The 20,728-nt window shown below is 45.2% G+C and overlaps 1 protein-coding gene across 1 annotated transcript in view; it reads left to right on the top strand.

Moving 5' to 3' along the window:
• LOC119962503 (exportin-1-like) overlaps positions 1-20,492 on the top strand; it is a 56,969-nt gene extending 36,477 nt beyond the window's left edge. Inside the window, exons 4-16 of the mRNA XM_038790449.1 lie at positions 1,392-1,464; positions 1,558-1,613; positions 2,264-2,308; positions 3,976-4,157; positions 5,724-5,772; positions 6,243-6,362; positions 9,477-9,605; positions 11,158-11,316; positions 14,263-14,457; positions 15,546-15,684; positions 18,212-18,393; positions 18,786-18,942; positions 20,290-20,492. Of these exons, the coding sequence (XP_038646377.1) occupies positions 1,392-1,464; positions 1,558-1,613; positions 2,264-2,308; positions 3,976-4,157; positions 5,724-5,772; positions 6,243-6,362; positions 9,477-9,605; positions 11,158-11,316; positions 14,263-14,457; positions 15,546-15,684; positions 18,212-18,393; positions 18,786-18,942; positions 20,290-20,492 (1,689 nt within the window). The remainder of the gene's footprint in view (positions 1-1,391; positions 1,465-1,557; positions 1,614-2,263; positions 2,309-3,975; positions 4,158-5,723; positions 5,773-6,242; positions 6,363-9,476; positions 9,606-11,157; positions 11,317-14,262; positions 14,458-15,545; positions 15,685-18,211; positions 18,394-18,785; positions 18,943-20,289) is intronic.
• The last annotated feature ends 236 nt before the right edge of the window (positions 20,493-20,728 follow it).

The raw sequence follows: 20,728 nt of genomic DNA, 5'->3' as shown, positions 1-20,728 counted from the left end.
GTGTGGGGATGTGGGTTGCTGTTACGAATTAGGGGTAGATCACTAATCGCAAGATCACGGCTGATCTCATTGTATGCTTGGAACATGGCTGTCGGCATGGACAACTATTGCTGGGATGTCTTTGTGAAAGTTCTTGCCCAAGCAGCTTGGAATAGTAGAGATAAGTCGGGAAGGAAGAGAGGAGAAACGTGACCTTGTCTTGCACAGTCTGTTGATACACTGTAGTAATTTAGCTTGTGTGTTAAAAGCTTAACTGAGAAATTCCCCTCCAGTCACTCTTCTTTGATCACCTTCTGAATGATCGTAATTCTATCTCCCCACCAGTGGCAGCATTGAACTGATGCTACCACTTGGCGCGTGATCTGTTCAGAGATAGCTATTCAGGTTGACCTGCATTTTGGGGGGTAGATGGGTTGTGGATCAAAAGTGAGGCTGTTAGTTTTTGCATGGGATGTGGGCGTCGCTGGCTGGGCCAGCATTTGTTGCCCATCCCTAATTGCCCTTGAACTGAGTGGCTGGCTCAGCCATTTCCGAGGCCATTTGAGTCAACCACATTGATGTGGGTCTGGAGTCACATGTAAGGATGCAGATTTGGACCATAAGATGTAAGAGCAGAAGAAGGCCTTTCGGTTCATTGGGTCTGCTCTGCCGTTCAACTGAGATCATGTCTGTAATTATCCTCAACTCCACTTTCCCATCATACCCTTATAACCCTTGATTCCCTTACCGATTTAAAACATTTAAAAAAAAATCTTGTCAATCTCGGCCTTGAACATAACAACCCAGCCTCTAAAGTAAAGTATACCACAGATTCACTACCCTCAGAGCAGAAATTCCCCCTGCTCTCTGTCTTAACTGGGTAACCCTATAATCTTTGATTTATGCCCCTCTGTTTCATAGAATTTGCAGTGCAGAAGGAGGCCATTTGGCCCATCGAGTCTGCACCGGCTCTTGGAAAGAGCACCCTACCCAAGGTCAACACCTCCACCCTATCCCCATAACCCAGTAACCCCACCCAATACTAAGGGCAATTTTGGACACTAAGGGCAATTTATCATGGCCAATCCACCTAACCTGCACATCTTTGGACTGTGGGAGGAAACCGGAGCACCCGGAGGAAACCCATGCATACACGGGGAGGATGTGCAGACTCCGCACAGAGTGACCCAAGCTGGAATCAAACCTGGGACCCTGGAGCTGTGCAGCAATTGTGCTATCCACATTGCTACCGTGCTACCAATGCTCTGGTCCTGGACTCTCCCACAACATCCTCTCCGCATTCACCTTGAGAATCCTATATGCCTCAATAAGGTCACCTCTCATTCTTCTATTCGTTTCCTTCCCTAAAAGACATTTAAAGTGACTCTGATATTTTAAAATCTCTTTCTCAGTACTACGCCTTGCAGATACTAGAAAATGTGATCAAAACCCGTTGGAAAATACTTCCAAGAAACCAATGTGAAGGTGAGTTGTGCAGTTTTCCCAATTATTTTCCAGGAATTCTTTATTTTAAAAAACCGCTCTTCAATATTTCCCACCCTTTTTTTTTCATTTCAGGAATAAAAAAATATGTTGTTGGTTTAATCATTAAAACATCTTCAGAGACCTTGGAGGTAAAGTAAATATTATTTCCCATTTCTTGTATTATTCAGTGTGTTATTTATGCTAATTTATTCTTAAATCTCTAATCTTGGATTTTTTTACGGTTCCCCATCACTCCCGTCTGATCCTTGCCGTTTCCATTGCTTTCACGATATGGTTACCAAGTGCTGAGCACACGGCAGGCCATAGAACCAGGGGTGCACCACAATCTTAACTGGATCCTTTCCTTGTCTGTCATTCACATCCATGTTTGGGGTAAGAGAGGCAGCACGGTGGCACAGTGGGTTAGCCCAGTTGCCTCACGGCGCCGAGGTCCCAGGTTCAAAGCCCGGCTCTGGGTCACTGTCCATGTTTAGTTTGCACATTCTCCCTGTGTTTACGTGGGTTTCGCCCCCACAACCCAAAGATGTGCAGGCTAGGTAGATTGGCCATGCTAAATTGCCCCTTAATTGGAAAAAATGAATTGGGTGCTCTAAATTTTTTTTTTTTTAAATGTTTGGGGCAAGAGCTCTTGTTAATCTGGCTCAGAATGGAAGTAATTTTGCCGTTAATGGCAAAACATACTGGAATGTATGTTTAAATTTAAAATGAGTACGGTGGCCAAATAGGCTTGTTTGCAGGCGATATTTAACGTGTTTCTACCTTTTCTTTATTTTTCTAGAAAGATAAAGTTTATCTTGGAAAACTGAATATGATTCTTGTCCAGGTTGGTAAAGTGTTATATTGCAAACTACAAGTGTGCAGGTTTGGTGGATCTCGCGTTGACCGCGTTTTGGGGAGATTGGGTTGAGATGTTGCTGTGGTATGTTTAACGTCGGGACAGGGCTGCCTGGTTTCCCCTTTGTCCCTCCTGGGTGATGCTCCTGTGACTGAGCAGGGTCAGTTTTGGCCAGAGCAGGATCCGTTTTGACCAGCTGCCTTAATGGTGAGCAAACGATGTGGTGTGGATACTTCATGAACCTGCATTCCCTTGTTTGGAATATGAGAGAAAGGTTTGGCTTCTATTAACGTTGGGCCCCCCCTAATTGTTGCCTTCCTGTGGGTGAAGAGATTGCCATCTCTCCCTACATCTTGGGTGCGAAACTCTGCTGGTATCATAAATATAAAAACCTGTGAGTATGCTCTCCAATTGATTTAGTCATGGCACTCTTCAATGTGAGGAGGAGCCATAACCAAATATCCATATTTCTGGCCTGTGTTGAATTTGATCGGTATCTGTTGGCTTTGGTGGTGATGCTACAATTTACCTGTATGAGGTCTAAACACCTGGAGATCTCCCTCCTCGTGGCTGTACAATGAGCTTCGCTTCTGGAATGTGTCGTGATGCAATGTCACTCAGCTTGCTTAAGCATCGAGATATCATACTGATCTGAATGTACTTGTGCTAATTCTATACCGGAGATTTCGACAGGTAATTCTGTAAATGTTGGCACCCTTTTAATGCTGCAGGATGGTTTCCATCACATCATGTCCAAGTTTGGATTACATGCGTGTGAGCTTACACACGGGTGCGATGCTCATCCAATCTCCAAGCGGCAATTTTTCACCAGGGTCCGCTTCAGGCGGTCTGCAGTTGCGCAGCCACTTCTACTGGTCCACATGAGGCCACTCCACCTGTCTGCCTCGAGTGGCCCTCTTAAGTAGGCTGGACTTTGGGACATGAAAATTAACATGGGCATGTGCTTGTTTTTTCATGTTCTGGGATGGGGGAGGTGTTGTGGGTCAGACCCACAGAGCGCCATAGCAACAGCCTACACCCCATCAAACACCACAGGTGATGCAAGTGAAATTCATGTAGTCGGCACAGCAAATGCTTTGCCACATCTTTGGGTTGTTGTGGGGTTGAGACCCACGCAGTCACGGAGAGAATGTGCAAACTCCACACGGTCAGTGACCCGGGGCCAGGATCTAACTCGGTGCTGTGAGGCGGCAGTGCTAACCACTGTGCCACCGTGCTGCCCTCGCCACCTGATTTCTGTTTTTGGCCAAATGTAAGCTTGTAAAAGTGATGAATGGATAGCCGGCACGGTGGCGCAGTGGTTATCACTGTTGCCTCACGCCGCTGAGGACCCGGGTTTGATCCCGGCCCTGGGTCACTGTCTGCGTGGAGTTTGCACATTCTCCCGGTGTCCGAGTGGGTTTCACCCCCACAACCCAAAGATGTGCAGGTTAGGTAAATTGGCCACGCTAAATTGCCCCTTAATAGGGAAAAAAAAGAAAAGAATTGGTTGCATTAAATTTATTTTTTAAAAGTGATGAATGGATAAATGGAATATGGAATTCCTGGAAATATCACTGGGCGGTATGGGCGAATGTGGAATTTTTTGGGGGATTTTAATTTAACCTAATTCCTTTTTTCTTTAAAAATTGCAGATACTTAAACACGAATGGCCCAAAAACTGGCCCACATTCATAAGTGATATAGTAGGAGCCAGCAAAACCAGTGAATCACTGTGCCAGAACAACATGGTCATTTTAAAACTGCTCAGCGAAGAGGTGTTTGATTTCTCCAGCGGGCAGATGACGCAGGTGAAAGCCAAGCATTTGAAAGACAGGTTTGTGCTCCGAGTCGAATATTCCCAAGGTTTCTCCCTCCCCCAGCTGAAAGTGGCAGCTCGGGTTGGGAGGCTGGTCCTCTGCCAGTGTCCTGTATCTTTCCTCGTGCCGTCAGTCGTTCCTCTGCTGCCGGCTGTTTTGATTGTGGGTGGAAACATAACCAGGACTAGCGATCTGGCCTGGCCAGAGTGGAGCAGGATTTATACCCTGCCTGAAAGGGTGATGGAAGCAGATGCCGTAGTTGATATTTGGAAGGCAATTAATTATGTACTTGGAGGAAAACTGTGCAACACCGTGCTTGAATAAAAAGCAGTGGGGCTAATTAGACAACTTTCAAAATACCAGTTATGGATGGATAGTCTTACGAGGAAAGGTTGAAGAGGTTCGGGTTTGTATCCAATGGAGTTTAGAAGAGTAAGAGGTGACTTGATCAAAGCCTATTACGGTCCTGAGGGGTATTGACGGAGTGGATGTGGAGAGGATGTTTCATCTTGTGGGAGATTTGAGAACCAGGGGGTCACTGTTTAAAAATAAGGGGTCGCTCACTTTAAGACTTGAGATGAGGAGCAATGTTTTCTCTTTTGAAAGTGGTGAGTCGCTCGGGAACTCTCTTCCTCCAGTATTGTCCAATAAAAGCAAAATGCTGCAGATGCTGGAAATCCGAGACAAAGACATAAAATGGTGGAGCAGGTCTGGCAGCATCTGTGGAGAGGGAAACACAGTTAACATTTCGAGCCTGTATGACCCTTTGACAGAACTGATGAGGGATAGAAATGCGATCAATTATGTAGTTGGAGGGGCAGAATGGAAAGTTAGCGACCGGTTGGAGCTAAGGAGAAATTGACAAAGATGTCATGGGCATGAGACGAAGTGGCTGTTAATGGTGCCAATAGGGACTGAAGAATGTTATTCGTACAAAGGTTGGGTAGCAAAATGTGTTGTGAGAAGAACAGAGGTCCGTGCTCGAGTGAGAGCAAAATTGAATGGCGAGAGACAGTAGTGGCCCTGTGGGGGAGGGATGGGGTTGTGTTGAGACAAGCCAGGGAAACCGAACAGGTCTGTCTCCCTGTCTAACCATGGACCAGCGTAAATCTGTATGTGTATGGATAGTGGCCGTTGGAAGTCCCGAGACCAACAATTGGGAATGTGAACTTTGGGTGTGCTTTATTTCGAGTTCATCCCTCTGGACTCGGAGTGCCTGTGCCTGGGTTTTGCCAAGTAATGGAGGAAAGTCTTGTCTCCCCGTACCACCAGAATCGGTAAGCAAAAACCATGGCCGGGATTTACCCACCATGTGTTTCATGGCGGTGGGAGGTGGCCTGCCATTAGCCGGTGGTGGGAACTTCTGGTCCTGCCATTTTCAATGGGGCTACCTGTTGAATGCACCCCTCTCTGCTGGGAAACCTGTGGCGGTGATGCGCCGTTGGCGGGAGCGAAGATCCCATCGGCGTGAGCTGCTGGATAGTCCCTGCCCTGCTTTCTGACGGTTTGTTTGACGGCGCCTGTTTTGTTTTTGATGAGCTTTGCCGTTTTCTTTCTTAAATTTCGTTTTTGTCTTCCCACAGTATGTGCAATGAATTCTCGCAGATATTTCAGCTCTGTCAGTTTGTGATGGTGAGTAAATATTACTGGATCAAGTAAAGTGAAAAGTAGCCATTCATCAGATCCACCCGACTTGAAATATCAAATCTTCCTTCCTTCACCTCCAGGTCATCTGCCCATATTCTATTTGTTTCCCTTTAAATTGAGATTTCTAGCATCTTGTATGTAGTAGAAGGGTGTAGTACATAAAGGGTTAATATGGGACTGGGTCCTGCCCATAGTGATGTAAGAAGACACCTGACCCAGGGTCAGCCTGGAGGTGGCCACAGCTGGGTTGAGACCTAGAACATGTGGTCAGTTCCCGATCTACCCGTCTACTGTAAACGTGTACTAGTTAAAGTTGTTGATAAAGCCGTTCTGTTAACATACTTCAGACTGGAAGTCTACTTCATGATGTCCAAAGCCAGATTCCTTCACTGTATTGTTTATTTTCTCTGTGCAATCCCGTGTCATAATACTTTGTATATTTTAAATATTTGCAGGAGAATTCCCAGAATGCCCCTTTAGTCCACGCAACACTGGAGACATTGCTGCGGTTTCTGAACTGGATCCCTTTAGGTTACATCTTTGAAACTAAACTAATCTCCAGTTTGGTGTACAAGGTGAGATTTGTTGATTGCTTTGTCTGTCCGAGTGTCCATGATATAACCAGGTATCCTGTCTTCTGATGCCATTTTGGCTACAGGTGACTTCTGTTAAATGAGGAGCAATAAAACCAAGCACATTGGAGAACAGTGTGAGGCAATTTTTTTTTCTCTTGGAAACTCCTGTACTTGTTTATTTTTTTGAAGAGTGCCTTAGCCTATCTTGTAAATTGGCTGTTGAGTAGTATCAGAGTAACTGCTGTGACAGCCACAAACACACACACCTAAGTTGTAGGCATAGGCTAAACGCTGCAACGAAAGTAAAGATTTCTAGTGATCTTTTGAGGGCAGGTTCTGGGGATGTTGATTCCTGACCTCAATGGCTTTCCGATGACTCTGCCTGGACTATGCACTCGATACCAACAACTTGCATTTTTGTGTATTTGTGCGTAAGTCGTTGACTGTGGTGAGGTTGGTTGAAAGCGCAGTGACTGAAACATTCAGCATCCTGGGCTTTTATCATTAGGGGCATAGAAAACATGCATGAACGTTATGTTGAACTTGATTAAGCCTGGTTAAGCCTCCACTGGAGTATTGCGTTGAGTTCTGGCCACCACACTTGAGGGAAGGGTATGAAGGCATCAGAGATTATCGGAAAGATTCACACGATTGGTTCTAGAAATGAGGTACTTCAGTTAAAGTGGAAAGATTGGAATAGCTGCGACTGGTCGAGAGGGGTTTTAATAGAGGGGGCTTTAATAGAGGGGATTTTAATAGGTACTCTGGGATCTCAGCAGTGTAAATACGAGAAACTGTTTGTGGAATGATCGGGAACCAGAGGGCACGGATTTGAGATAATTGGCAAATTGAGGAAAAACCTTTTCACGCAGTGAGGTGCTAGAGTCTGGAGTGCATTACTTGAGGGTGTGATGGAGGAAGAGTCCCTTGAGGCTTTCAAAAGGCAATTGGATTATTATTTGAGAAGGAAAACATTGCACGGAGGAAAAGCAGGGGAGTGGCACTAGGTGCATTGCCCCTGCAGCAGGCCGATGCCGCTGGCTGAATGGCCTTGTTCTGTGCTGTAACCGTTGCGTGAATCTACACAGCACTTAGAGAAAATCTTCCCCAGGCATTTTGCAGCCGGAGGCGGTGACTTTGATTTTTCAATATTTAACTGGAGGGAATTGTGGCTTTAAAAAGAGCGTAGATATTGGGCAAGCAATCTGACAACACTGATTTGATTTATTATTGTCACATGTATTAGTATACAGTGAAAAGTATTGTTTCTTGCACGCTGAACAAACAATGCATACCGTACATAGGGAAGGAAGGAGAGACTGCAGAATATAATGTTATAGTTACAGCAAGGTGTAGAGAAAAGATCAACTGAATACGAGGTAGGTCCATTCAAAAGTCTGATGGCAGTAGGGAAGAAGCTGTTCTTGAGTCGGTTGGTACGTGACCTCAAACTTTGGTATCTTTCTCATGACGGAAGGAGGTGGAAGAGAGTATGTCCGGGGTGCGTGGGGTCCTTAATTATTTAGGCTGCCTTTCTGAGGCAGCGGGAATTATAGATAGAGTCAATGGATGGGAGGCTGGTTTGCGTGATGGACTGGGCTACATTGTAGTTTCCTGCGGTCTTGGGTAGAGCAGGTTCCATGCCAAGCTGTGATACAACCAGAAAGAATGCTTTCTATGGTGCATCTGTAGAAGTTGGTGAGGGACTGCGGATGAGCAATGTGAAGAATTGGAGCTGGATTTTACTGGCATCTGTGTGGAATTTATCCCAGTCGTCCCTCTGAGGAAACAACTAAACAAGGTTGATGCATGACTTCTGTATATTATTGTCTGAAGTCTGGTAAATTTTGTTTTATGATTCAGTTTTTAAACATTTTAACCACATTTCGAATTCCACATGCCCATCTGTAGCATTGCAACCAGACCAAGTATTCTCTCAGGTGAAGTGGGGTTAGATGATGCAGGTAATTGGATAAGGAAACACAAATATACTTCACTCCCTTTTTGGAAGTTATATATGTTCTTCCCTTATTTTTATTTAAAAAAATAAATAAATTTAGAGTATCCAATTAATTTTTTTTCCAATTAAGGGGCAATTTAACATGACCAATCCACCTACCCGGCACATCTTTGGGCTGTGGGGGTGAAACCCACGCAAACACGGAGAATTATAAACACCATACGGACAGTGACCCACAGCCACGATCGAACCTGGGACCTTGGTGCCGTGAGGCAGCAGTGCTAACCACGGTGCCACCTTTATTTGTATTTTTATTATAAATGGCAAAAGCAGGGATGTCACGGCACAGTGTTTAGCACTGCTGCCTCACGGCACCAAGGACCCAGGTTCGATCCCGGCCCTGGGTTACTGTCCATGTAGAGTTTGCGCGTTCTCCCTGTGTCTGCGTGGGTCTCACCTTCACGGCCCAAAGATGTGCAGGTTAGGTGGATTGACAACTCTAAATTGCCCCTTAATTGGAAACAAAAAAGAATTGGGTACTCTTAAATTTATTTTAAAAATAAATAAAATAAAGAAATGGCCAAAACATCATGGTGGAGCTGTCCATCTACTGGTGGTGCAGCATCTCCATTGGTAGGAAGTTGTAATTATTTTATTACAAGTTTGTACAGGGCATTTAGAAAGTGTTTGTGCAACTTTAACCTTTTTGGATATGCACGCGATAGCAAAGCAGTAAACTGCACCTGACAGAGTAATTCATAAGGTATTTTTTTATGTTAATGTTGTTGCCGTGTTAATGTTTATGAAATCCCTCCGCATCAACTGGAGAATTTTCCAATGAGTTTGGACGCAGAGTTTGGAAAATTCTGATGCTGAGGGATTTCATGCCCGTTTAACACAGCATTTGTTAACAACAACATCACCACAATGTTGTGCTTTTCAGATTTGTTTACAGTTTGATTCTATCATGTGTACATCCAGAATTACTAAAGTTTGAAGTTGTGCCAGAAATTCGTGTGCACCACGTGTTCCATTTGATTTTAGAATTTATCATGGTAAATTTGACCAGAAAGTGCCTTGGACGCAAAACCTGCCCACATTTAAAGATAACTGCCTGTTTTAACTTCATTTTCTCCCCCCCATTCTTTGCCTAGTTTCTGAATGTGCCCATGTTTCGAAACGTGACGTTGAAGTGTTTGACGGAAATTGCCGGCGTTAGTGTCAGTCAGTATGATGAACAGTTCGTCTCGTTGTTTACATTAACACTCATTCAGCTCAAACAGGTACGTTGGACTTTTTGTGGCCTGCCATCTGATCGGAGAAACCTCAGAACTCACTTTGTTTGCAATGTGCCAACGCTCCCCAGTCCCTACTCGCGTTATCCTGCTGTCATAGAAAACCTGGGAAACCAAGCTGACTTGCAGGATTTGCTTTGGGAGTCCACTCCTGACCTGTCTGCAATTGTTCCTTTCATATCTCTTGCCACCCAGAAGCTCATTACAGAGGATGCTCTGGTGTAGTTGGATAAAGGTGGAAAATGATACACTCAATAAGCTCGGGAAATGTATTGTTGAGCCATTGTGATTTGTTGATTGTGAAGTGCTCTGCCTTAAGGTTATGCTTTCTGTGAACCCCGGTGCCGTAATCTGATTTAGATTTATCTGCAAAATGGTAGTTTCCCGACTCGAGAGAACAGATTTTGCATAAAGGGTGCAGAGGAGGTTCACCAGGATGTTTCCTGGTATGGAGGGTGCCAGCTAGGAAGAAGGGTTGAGTAGATTAGGATTGTTTTCGTTGGAAAGACGGAGGTTGAGGGGGGACCTGATTACGGTCTACAAATTGAGAGGTATGGACAGGGTGGATAGCAACAAGCTTTTTCCAAGAGTGGGGGTGTCAATTACAAGGGGTCATGATTTCAAGGTGAGGGGGAGAAAGTTTTTTTTAAATTTAAAAAAAATAAATTTAGAGTACCCAATTATTTTTTCCAATTAAGGGACAATTTAGCGTGGCAAATCCGCCTATCCTGCACATATTTTGGGTTGTGGGGGCGAAACCCACGCAGACACAGGGAAGAGGGGGAAAGTTTAAGGGAGATGTGCGTGGAAAGTTTTTTACGCAGAGGGTGGTGGGTGCCTGGAACACTTTGCCAGCGGAGTGGTAGAGGCGGGCACGATAGCATAATTTAAGATGCATCTGGACAGATATATGAACGGGCAGGGAACAGAGGGAAGTAGATCCTTGGAAAATAGGCGACGGGTTTAGATGAAGGATCTGGATCGGCGCAGGCTGGGAGGGCCGTAGGGCCTGTTCCTGTGCTGTAATTTTCTTTGTTCTTTGTGTTGCGTTTAACTTGGTTCGACTTGGCTCCAAAGCACCTGTGCTCATAATGACACTGTAGGTTTTGTCATTTGCAATTACTGACACATTCCACTTGAGGCCATCAAAAAAGAACTTCATTGATTTTTTTTTTAAAAGAACAAAATCTGAACACTTTTTAAAAAATAAATTTAGAGTACCCAATTTGTTTTCCCAATTAAGGGGCAATTTAGTATGGCCAATTCACCTAACCTGCATATCTTTGGGTTATGGGCGAGACCCATGCAGACACGGGGAGAATGTGCAAACTCCGCATGGACAGTGACTCGGCTGGGATTCGACCCCGGGTCCTCCGTGCCATAGTTCCAGTTCTAACCACTGTGCCGTGCGCCGCCCATTGATCACCGGTTTTTATACGTTTCTGCCAGTGCTCATTCATTTTGAGTTACAATTGCGACAAATAGAAATAATAGTGGATGTGCTTATTCAATTCAATCCCCAAGCTTTAATCTCTTTCAGATGCTACCTGTGAATACTAACATTCGGCTTGCATATGCAAATGGAAAGGATGATGAGCAGAACTTTATTCAGAACCTGAGTCTCTTCTTGTGCACTTTCTTGAAGGAGCATGGTACACTGGTAGAAAGGACACTGGAGCTCAGAGAGGCTCTCTTGGATGTAAGTTTGAAAGGAGTGATGGCATACTATGTTAGCTTCTTCAGTAACCTATGCTGGCATTACGATTGCACAGGTGCTGTTAGTCTCCTGGGTCCTACTGTTCCTATTGAGAAAGTCTAGACAGTGAATATTGAAAGGATGATGATGAATAATCATGAAGAACATTCCTGCATTGCATTTTGTAGCACAGTGGGGTAAATGGTTTGGCACGCGGATGAGTCTCAACACTTGCACAGTGTAATATGCCAACCAAATACCACTGCATTAGCATAGTGAGAACTGGTGGTTGTGAGGATGCTGCATTCTAAAATGCGATCAATAGTTGCATGAAGTAGGGCAAATGCATAGCATGGTAGGACCAGGGGAGAAGGGCCAACGTTTGGGCTGGTGTTTAAAAACAAATCTTTTTTCGTTTTTAAAAAATAAATTTTGGGTACCCAATTTTTTATTTTTTTTTTCAATTAAAGGGCAATTTAGCGTGGCCAATCCACCTACCCTGCACATCTTTGGGTTGTGGGGGTGAAACCCACACAGGCACTGGGAGAATGAGCAAACTCCTCGCAGACAGTGTCCCGGGGTCGGGATCGAACCTGGATCCTCTGCATTGAACCTGGATCCTCTGCGCCGTCGGCAGCAGTGCTAACCACTGCGCCACCATGCCACCCATTTTAAAAATGATTCTTGAGAAAAGAACAGATGTGCTGACGACTGGTACTATCGTTATTGGCATTTATAATCCATAATCCTAGTTGATAATTCTCTGTTTGCCAGGGGGGTGGGGGATTGGCCCCCTGGTATGATTCCTTTTAACCTACGCACACCATGGGTAATGACATTTTGTGTAAGTTGACTAACGGGCAAGGGGGCAATATAAATATATTGGTCATGGAGGGATGGTGTAATCAACGATGAGCAATAAAGGAGGGACCTAGAGAATGGGTCCTGTCGGCAGAACTTGAGAATCGTCGGTCTCCCGGAGGGGTCCGAAGGAGCGGACGCTGGGGCATACATAGCAGGCGTGTTTGAGAAGTTACTGGGTGATGGTACGTTCTCCCGTCCCTTGGAGGTGAGCGTACGGACGAACAGGTCAACATCGGACTATTTTAGGCTGTATCGGGGGGACGAGACAGGGTTGCCCCCTCTCCCCACTGCTGTTCGCGTTAGCCATAGAGCCGCTGGCAATTGCGCTGAGAGCCTCAAGGGGCTGGTCTGGGGGGAGTGGAACACAGAGTCTCGCTTTACGCAGACAACCTGCTCCTGTATGTATCGGACCCAGCAGGGGGGATGAAAGAAATAGAGGATTCTGGGGGAATTTCGGGATATAAACTAAGTATGGGGAAAAGTGAGATGTTTGCGGTCCAGACAAGGGTGCAGGAGAGGCGATTGGGGGAGCTGCTGTTTAGGGTGATGGGGGAAACTTTCGATACCTAGGCATCCAGGTGGCGCGGGAATGGGAACAGCTACACAAGTTAAATTTGACCTGATTAGTAGACCAAATGAAGGACTATTTTCAAAGGTGGGATGCGCTTCTGTTGACACTAGCTGGGAGGGTGCAGTCAGTGAAAATGATGGTTCTCCCGAGATTCCTGTTTGTGTTTCAGTGTCTCCCCATCTTTATTCCACGGTCCTTCTATAAATGGGTCAATAAGGTGATCACCGGCTTTGTATGGGCAGGGAAGACCCCGCGAGTAAAAAAAGGGGATGCTTGAGCGGAGCCGGGGGGGAAGGGCGGCTGGTGCTGCCAAACCTTAGTAATTACTATTGGGCGGCGAATATAGCCATGATCAGGAAGTAGGTGGTGGGGGGAGGGTCGGCATGGGAGGCAGCTTCATGTAAGGGCACCAGTTTGGGGGTGTTGGCAACGGTGCCTTTGCCGTTTCCGCTGGCACGGAACTCCACCAGCCCCATGGCGGTGGCGGCCCTGAGGGTCTGGGGGTAATGGAGGAGGCATGTGGGAGAGGAGGGAGCTTCGGTGTAGTCTCCAATCTGTAATAATCACAGTTTTGCCCCGGGAAGGCTGAATGGAGGGTTCCGGAGATGGCAGAGAGCAGGGATTCAGAGGATGGGGGATATGATTATAGAGGGGAGCTTTCCTAACCCGAGGGAGCTGGAGGAGAAATTTAGATTGGCGAGGGGAAACTAATTTGGGTACCTGCAGGTGCGGGACTTCCTACGTAGACAGGTTCCAACTTTCCCGCTCCTGCCACTAAGGGGGATACAGGATGGGGTAGTTTCCAGAATGTGGGTGGGTCAGAACGGAGAGTCTTTGACATCTACAAGGAACTCATGGGGTCAGAAGAGACGCAGACCGAGGAGTTGAAACACAAGTGGGAAGAGTAGTTAGGAGGAGAGATAGAGGATGGTCTCTGGGCGGATGCGTTGAGTAGAGTCGACGTGTCCACAACATGTGCCAGGCTCAGCCTGATACAATTTAAGGTCGTTCATTGGGCCCATATGACAGTGGCCCGGATGAGCAGGTTCTTTGGGGTAGAAGATAGGTGCGCAAGGTGTGTGGGACGGCGAGCGAAGCATGTCCATATGTTCTGGGCATGCCCGAAGCTTGGGGAATTCTGGCAGGGATTTGCGGATGTCATGTCCAAGGTGTTAAAAACGAGGGTGGCCCAGAGGTGGTGATTTTTGGGGTGTCGGAAGACCTGGGAATCCAGGAGGAGAAAGAGGCAGATGTTCTGGCCTTTGCTTCCCTGGTAGTCCGGAGACGGATACTATTAGCTTGGAGGGACTCAAAGCCCCTGAAGTCCAAGACCTGGCTAACTGACATGGCTAGCTTTCTCCATTTGGAGAAAATCAAGTTCGCCTTGAGAGGGTCACTGTTAGGGTTCACCCAGAGGTGGTAGCCGTGACTGGGCATTGTTGGAATCTTAGTAATTATTGAACCCAAGCAGACACATTGCTAATATTTTTCATTTGCCTTTTTTGACGCAACAGGGCCTACACTACATGATTCTGATATCGGAAGTAGAAGAGATAGAAATTTTTAAAATCTGTTTGGAGTACTGGAATCATCTGGCGGGAGAGCTTTATCGTGAAAACCCCTTTTCCATTAGTGCATCTCCTGCTCTGGGGAATCCTCACAGTGACGTCCCTCCCAGGAGGCAGATCTACCTGCCAGTGCTGTCTAAGGTGTGTATGTTTGGTGTTAACAGTTGATGAAATGGACACTTCCACACTTCAAAGGGCCAGTATTGGATTATCCCAACTTGGACACTTTCCTGATCTCTCCCTTTCCCGATCTCTCCCTTTCCCAGAAAGGAAACCAAACTGCAGAATCTAACCTGACATCTTCGTGTATTCCTTGGCAGTTCTAATATTCCCAAATTGTTGAATGCTAGTAAGAATTTTAATCTATAATTTCTGCTTTAGCAGGATGCTATACGATTTTTAAATTGTCCTGTACTCAAAAAGTGGACAGTGGGTTTAACTTTAATATTATCCCTCCATTTTTCTTGGGTTAGAATAAGACACTTCTTCTGGGTCTGGACTGGGTGGCTGTGAGGGGATGTTGATGCTGAATTTATATTTTATTTTATTTATTTTTTTTGTTTCCAGGTCCTGACCCATCACATAACCCATTGCCCACACATCTGATTCAATTCACCTGTTTTGTTGTTTTGCCTCCCTCCTGGTTGGTATCCATGTCCTTCACCCTATTTGACATAGTAACTGTTCCAGACACGGATAACATCGCACTAATGCGCGACATTGTATGGTTGCACGATAGTATTGAAATTAAGTCGGTCTGGGTTACTGACTGCATCACTGACCTCGCTGAATGAATGATTCGAAACTCCTCGCCATAATAAAATAAAAACTAAATAAAATGTTTTAAAACAACATTTAAAAAAAATTATAAGTCTTCCCTCGTCTTTCAGAAGCACCCTGAAGTTATTTATGCTTGCTCCTTCAATCTGCCTAAGCTAGATGATGCCAAGAGGGCAGTCAGTTGGCCCAATACCAGCATCAGTCACTGATTAGCTATTCAAAGCTTACCGTCGCCGCCACCATTTCAATGTCACGTTTCGCTCTTACAAACTGTAGAAAATATGAGCCCAAGCCCATTTTCAACCGTTCTGGACGATAGCTTCTTGAGATTCCATACAATCTCAGGCTTTCGTACAACCATTATGCCCAGAAATCAATTAAGTGAAATATACTGCAGTCAAAAGACTATTAGTGCAATAAATTTGTGGATTTCTCTCTCTTTCGTTCAGGTGAGGCTTATAATGATCAGCCGAATGGCGAAACCAGAAGAGGTGCTTGTGGTTGAGAACGAACAGGGAGAAGTAGTTCGGGAATTCATGAAAGATACAGACTCCATCAATCTGTACAAAACTATGAGGGAGACACTTGGTAAATTTGAGGTTTTTTTTTTTTAGTTTAACAGTACAAAGGTTTTGCGATGTTGGCGTTTCGCTCGATCCCCTGGTTTTGCTGAATGAGTTGATCTTGGCCTGTGGACAACCCCTGGGGTGTTTCAGTTGGCCATTGTGACTTCTGGAAGTTTAGGCAGGGAGGAGTATGTATGTCCAGGGTTTCTGCACCTGATCGCTATCCAATGATCTGTTCTGTGCTGGAAAATGTGTGGGGTTGTCAGATAAAGAAGGTTTGAGTCCAGTTAAGCCTCTACTTGCTCAGTATGCTGGGTCACCTCAAGATTTGAGTGAGATACTGGAGGGTATGGGCATAGTCCCAGGGTTAAGGGAGTGACTGGGGAGCTTTAACTTTGACTGCCCTCTCAATATGTTTCTTTCTCTCCCTGTGGGGTAATTCCTAGGGAATGCTGGTGCATGGTGGTTATGTTACTGGCCTAATAGGCAAGAGGTCCACGCTCATGCTCTAGCCTAGAGCCATGGGTTCAAATCCCACCATGACAGCTGATGACATTTGAATTCGGTTAATAAAATCTGGAATGTAAAGCGAGTCTGTGTTGGCTGTCATGAAACCGTCACTAACTGTCATTAAAAACCTAATGGTTCACTGTCCTTTTGGAGGAAGGAATTCTGCCTTCCTTACCTGGCCACCTACATGTGACTCTAGACCCAAAGCAAGAACCAGGGGAGGCGATGGCTTGGTGGTATTGTCAATAGACTAGGTAATCCAGAAACGCAGGGTTCCAGTAGCTCATGAATCCAAAACAAAGGAGCATTGAAGCAAGGACACAGCAATAGAAAGCTATTTACAGAAGGTTATTGGATGTTGCGGAGCGCATGTCAGTTTTTTTTTCAAGATTAGGTTGGAGAGGTGGATTAATAATAGAGTGAAGGGAGATGGGACTGGGCCTGATGTGATTAAAACAGAAAAGAAAATGGCAACACGAGAGTGGTTGGGCAGGAATAGCCAGTTCCAGGTTGCAGTTTGTGTGTATTTTCTTTCCGGCCGCACCACAAATTGTTGCCGGTGTTGTTAAACGATGCCTGGGAATCAGTCTTGAACTTTCGCTCGTAGCGTGACGTGGCTCTGGGGGCGGAGGTGGAATGATGTGCGGAAAGCAATGATCTCCTTCTGAGTTATCGTTAGTTCCCATGAAAGAATGCTAACGTCTATTTTATCCATTCTTGGTGCTCCAATTAGCTCTACAAATGAATGTTACTATTTCTAACACATCTCTATGGGCAGCACGGTAGCATGGTGGTTAGCATAAATGCTTCACAGCTCCAGGGTCCCAGGTTCAGTTCCCGGCTGGGTCACTGTCTGTGCGGAGTCTGCACGTCCTCCCCGTGTGTGCGTGGGTTTCCTCCGGGTGCTCCGGTTTCCTCCCACAGTCCAAAGATGTGCGGGTTAGGTAGATTGGCCATGCTAAATTGCCCGTAGTGTCCTAAAAAGTAAAGTTAAGGGGGGTGGGGTTGTTGGGTTACGGGTATAGGGTGGATACGTGGGTTTGAGTAGGGTGATCATTGCTCGGCACAACATCGAGGGCCGAAGGGCCTGTTCTGTGCTGTACTGTTCTATGTTCTACCAAAAATATTCACATGTTTTCTCTTATCAAATGCTGACTGGCATGGTGTATTTGCAGTAGTTTTGTGTTCTTGTATCTCTGTCAATGAATGGAATGTTTTCTGCTTTATGGGGACCCATAATCATCATCTAGCACTTCTCTGGTCATAACGTGGGGGTTAGGGTCAGAGTAATGCTCCTACTCTGTTCAAACAATATGCTTCCGGTCTAGTCTCCAGATAGTGAATTGATGTAACCGTTTCTATACTCTGTCCTGTGGAGGTGACCAAATTAGGGATAATGTGTGCTCTGGGGTCTCTGCCCAAGCTCTTCCTGTGTAGGATGTTGAGCACGATCATTTATCCTATCCATCCAGGTCCTTAACTCTCCATACACCAGCAAGACTCCTTCTTTTTAAAAAAAAATAAAGATAAAAATAATCATTTAAAGTACCCAATTCATTTTTTCCCCCCAATTAAAGTTAAGCATGGCCAATTTATCTACCCTGCACTTCTTTGGGTTGTGGGATGAGACCCACGCAAACACGGGGAGAATGTGCAAACTCCACACAGATGGTGACCTAGGGCCAGGATCGAACCTGGGGCCGTGAGGCAGCAGTGCTAACCACTGCGCCACTGTGCAGCCCTTGGCTAGACTCCTTTTGGGTACTGTGGTATTTCACTTGGGCTTGTTCCAGCACTAATGTGTTTTAATAAAGCAGACATGGCATAGCCGGTTGAGAAGAATGTGAAGGACAGTTCCAGCATGAGCATTTTACAAGAAGGCACGTAACATAGGCCAAAAGTATAGAAGTTGTGGGGGGGGGGGGGGAGAAAGGAAGACAGACACCCTTGATCTCGTTCCTCCGTGATCTCATCCGTTTGAAGGAATTGGGAAATGTGACACCCAAGTTTGAATCGGCTTCTTTGTTTTCCTGTTTCAGTGTACCTCACACATTTAGACTATGCTGACACAGAATGCATAATGACCGAGAAGCTACACAACCAAGTGAACGGTACCGAATGGTCGTGGAAGAACCTCAACACTCTCTGCTGGGCTATCGGCTCCATCAGTGGTGCGATGCACGAAGAGGACGAGAAACGTTTCCTCGTCACAGTCATCAAGGTCAGCTGGCGTTCGTGAATCCCTGGAATCTACTGCAACCATACAACCCTCACCAGATATCTGCATTCCTCTAACTCTCACACCGCGCCACGCTTTTGGTCATCTTGGTACAATACCTTCTGTATAGCTCCCAAGTGTCACGCTTTGCTCCTGTGAAGTTTCATTGCATTAAAGGTGCTCTGAAAGTTGTGTTTGAGTGAGTGTTGAGTAATGCCTGCTTTGTATTCTCACTTGGGCAAAGATCTTGCCCCCAAATCCAGTCTTGGATAGGGAGTAACCATGTTTTTCACTTGGAGATTTAGGGATTGGTAGTAGCTAGAACACAAAATAAATGTGTTGCCTTGATTCACTTTGCTTGTTTTACTTACCATTTGAATCTTTTGATTTTCAAGGATTTGCTAGGCCTTTGTGAGCAAAAGCGTGGGAAGGATAACAAGGCTATTATTGCCTCTAATATCATGTACGTGGTGGGACAGTATCCCCGGTTCCTGCGAGCTCACTGGAAATTCCTAAAGACCGTGGTGAACAAGCTCTTTGAGTTTATGCATGGTAAGGAGTCATGTCATAAAGCACAGCTTGTAGTCAATGTGGAGCTGGTTGCTGCTGTGCTGTTTGCCTGCTCATTGGATGTTGCACAGACTATGAATGTCTCTGGTTACAGAATAATGTATATGTCAATTTTTTATTTTTATTTTTTAAATTTAGAACACCCAATTCTTTTTTTTAAAAACCGATTTTATGGGGAAATTTAGTGTGGCCAATTCACCTACCCTGCACGTTTGTGGATGGTGAGACCCATGCAAACACGGAGGATGTGCAAACTCCACACGGACAGTATATGTCAAATCTGACCCAATTCCACCTCTGTGATACTGATGTACAGTTGCAGCAGGGTGTACCATCTACAAGATGCACTGCAATAACTCACCATGGCGCCCCTTGGCAGTGCCCTCCGAACCCACCACTTCTACCACCTAGAAGAACAAGGGCAGCAGATGCATAGGAGCGCCACCACTTGGATGTTCCTCGCCAAGCCACTCACCATCCTGACTTGGAACTATATCGCTGTTCCTTCACTGTCAAAATCCTGGAACTCCCTTCCTAGCATCTTTGTGGGTGTACCTACATCACATGGACTTGTGGTGAGCCACGTATGGCTGTTGTATATATTATTGTATTTACTCACTGTTACTGTTGTGTTGATGTTGTTAGCTCCGCCTGTGGTTCAGCCCCTCTGAGAAGGTATATAACCCATTGATCCGGGACAGCCTCTCAGTGCTGGAGGGGCTACTGGTGGGCACTTTCTAGCTGATTAAAACCACAGTTCTTGTTAACTACCGTTTCGACTGGATTGATTGGTATCAGGACTGCAGCGGTTCAAGAAAGCAAGCTCTCCACCACCTTCTCGAGGGCAACTAGATATGGGCAATAGGTGTGCTAGCCTAACCAACCATGCCTACATCCTGTGAAATAATAATTTTAAAATTGGCAACTATTTATTATCATTCTACCCTAACAGTGTATTTAAGTTTTTGTAATGAATTTGCAGTTGTATTTTTATAATGTCCCAGAAATAATTTGTGAAAAACTGAATTAATATTGTCCTGAGTTTATTTTTCTCGAAGGAAGGGTACATGGAACCTTTGGTTGCTGCCATTAATTATTTCAGCTGTTCATGGGGCAGATTTTAAAAGGGCAACCGAGTCTTTCTGCAAATTCCATTGACGCCAATGTGGAGATTTTAATCTGAAACCCAAGTTTTAAAGCTGATGAAATTCAGATTTTCAATGAAATATGCAACTTAAACACATGAGGGAGCTTTTGGAAAATTTTACTTGAGACTAAATTGTATTTTTTTTTTGTTTTATTTTTAACCCCCTTGTTATTGCCCGGCAGAAACACACGACGGTGTCCAGGACATGGCCTGTGATACGTTTATTAAGATTGCACAAAAATGCCGACGCCACTTTGTACAAGTTCAAGTGGGAGAGGTGATGCCTTTCATTGATGAAATCTTGACTAACATCAACACCATCATTTGTGACCTGCAGCCTCATCAAGTAAGTGTGGTTATAACTCAAGCGAATAAAGCTTTCTAGCCTTTGAGAGGATTTATTAAGTAATAAAGCACTTTAAAACCAGGTGATAGTTTATCGCACAAGACCTTTGTTACAAGAGTACAGCGTGTTCTTGAAAGCCTTTCTCCTGTGCGATTGTTTCCCTGGTGTGTGCTGAGGGTTTTGAAAGGAGGAACTTCTTTATATAAACAAATAATGAAGTTTGACAATAACAGTAACTCTACAAACAGCAATAACTATGAAAACAGGTCTTCCTG

Source organism: Scyliorhinus canicula, chromosome 2 (genome assembly GCF_902713615.1).
Source record: "Scyliorhinus canicula chromosome 2, sScyCan1.1, whole genome shotgun sequence".
Lineage (NCBI taxonomy): Eukaryota > Metazoa > Chordata > Chondrichthyes > Carcharhiniformes > Scyliorhinidae > Scyliorhinus > Scyliorhinus canicula.
This window is presented reverse-complemented; position numbering and strand designations above follow the sequence as displayed.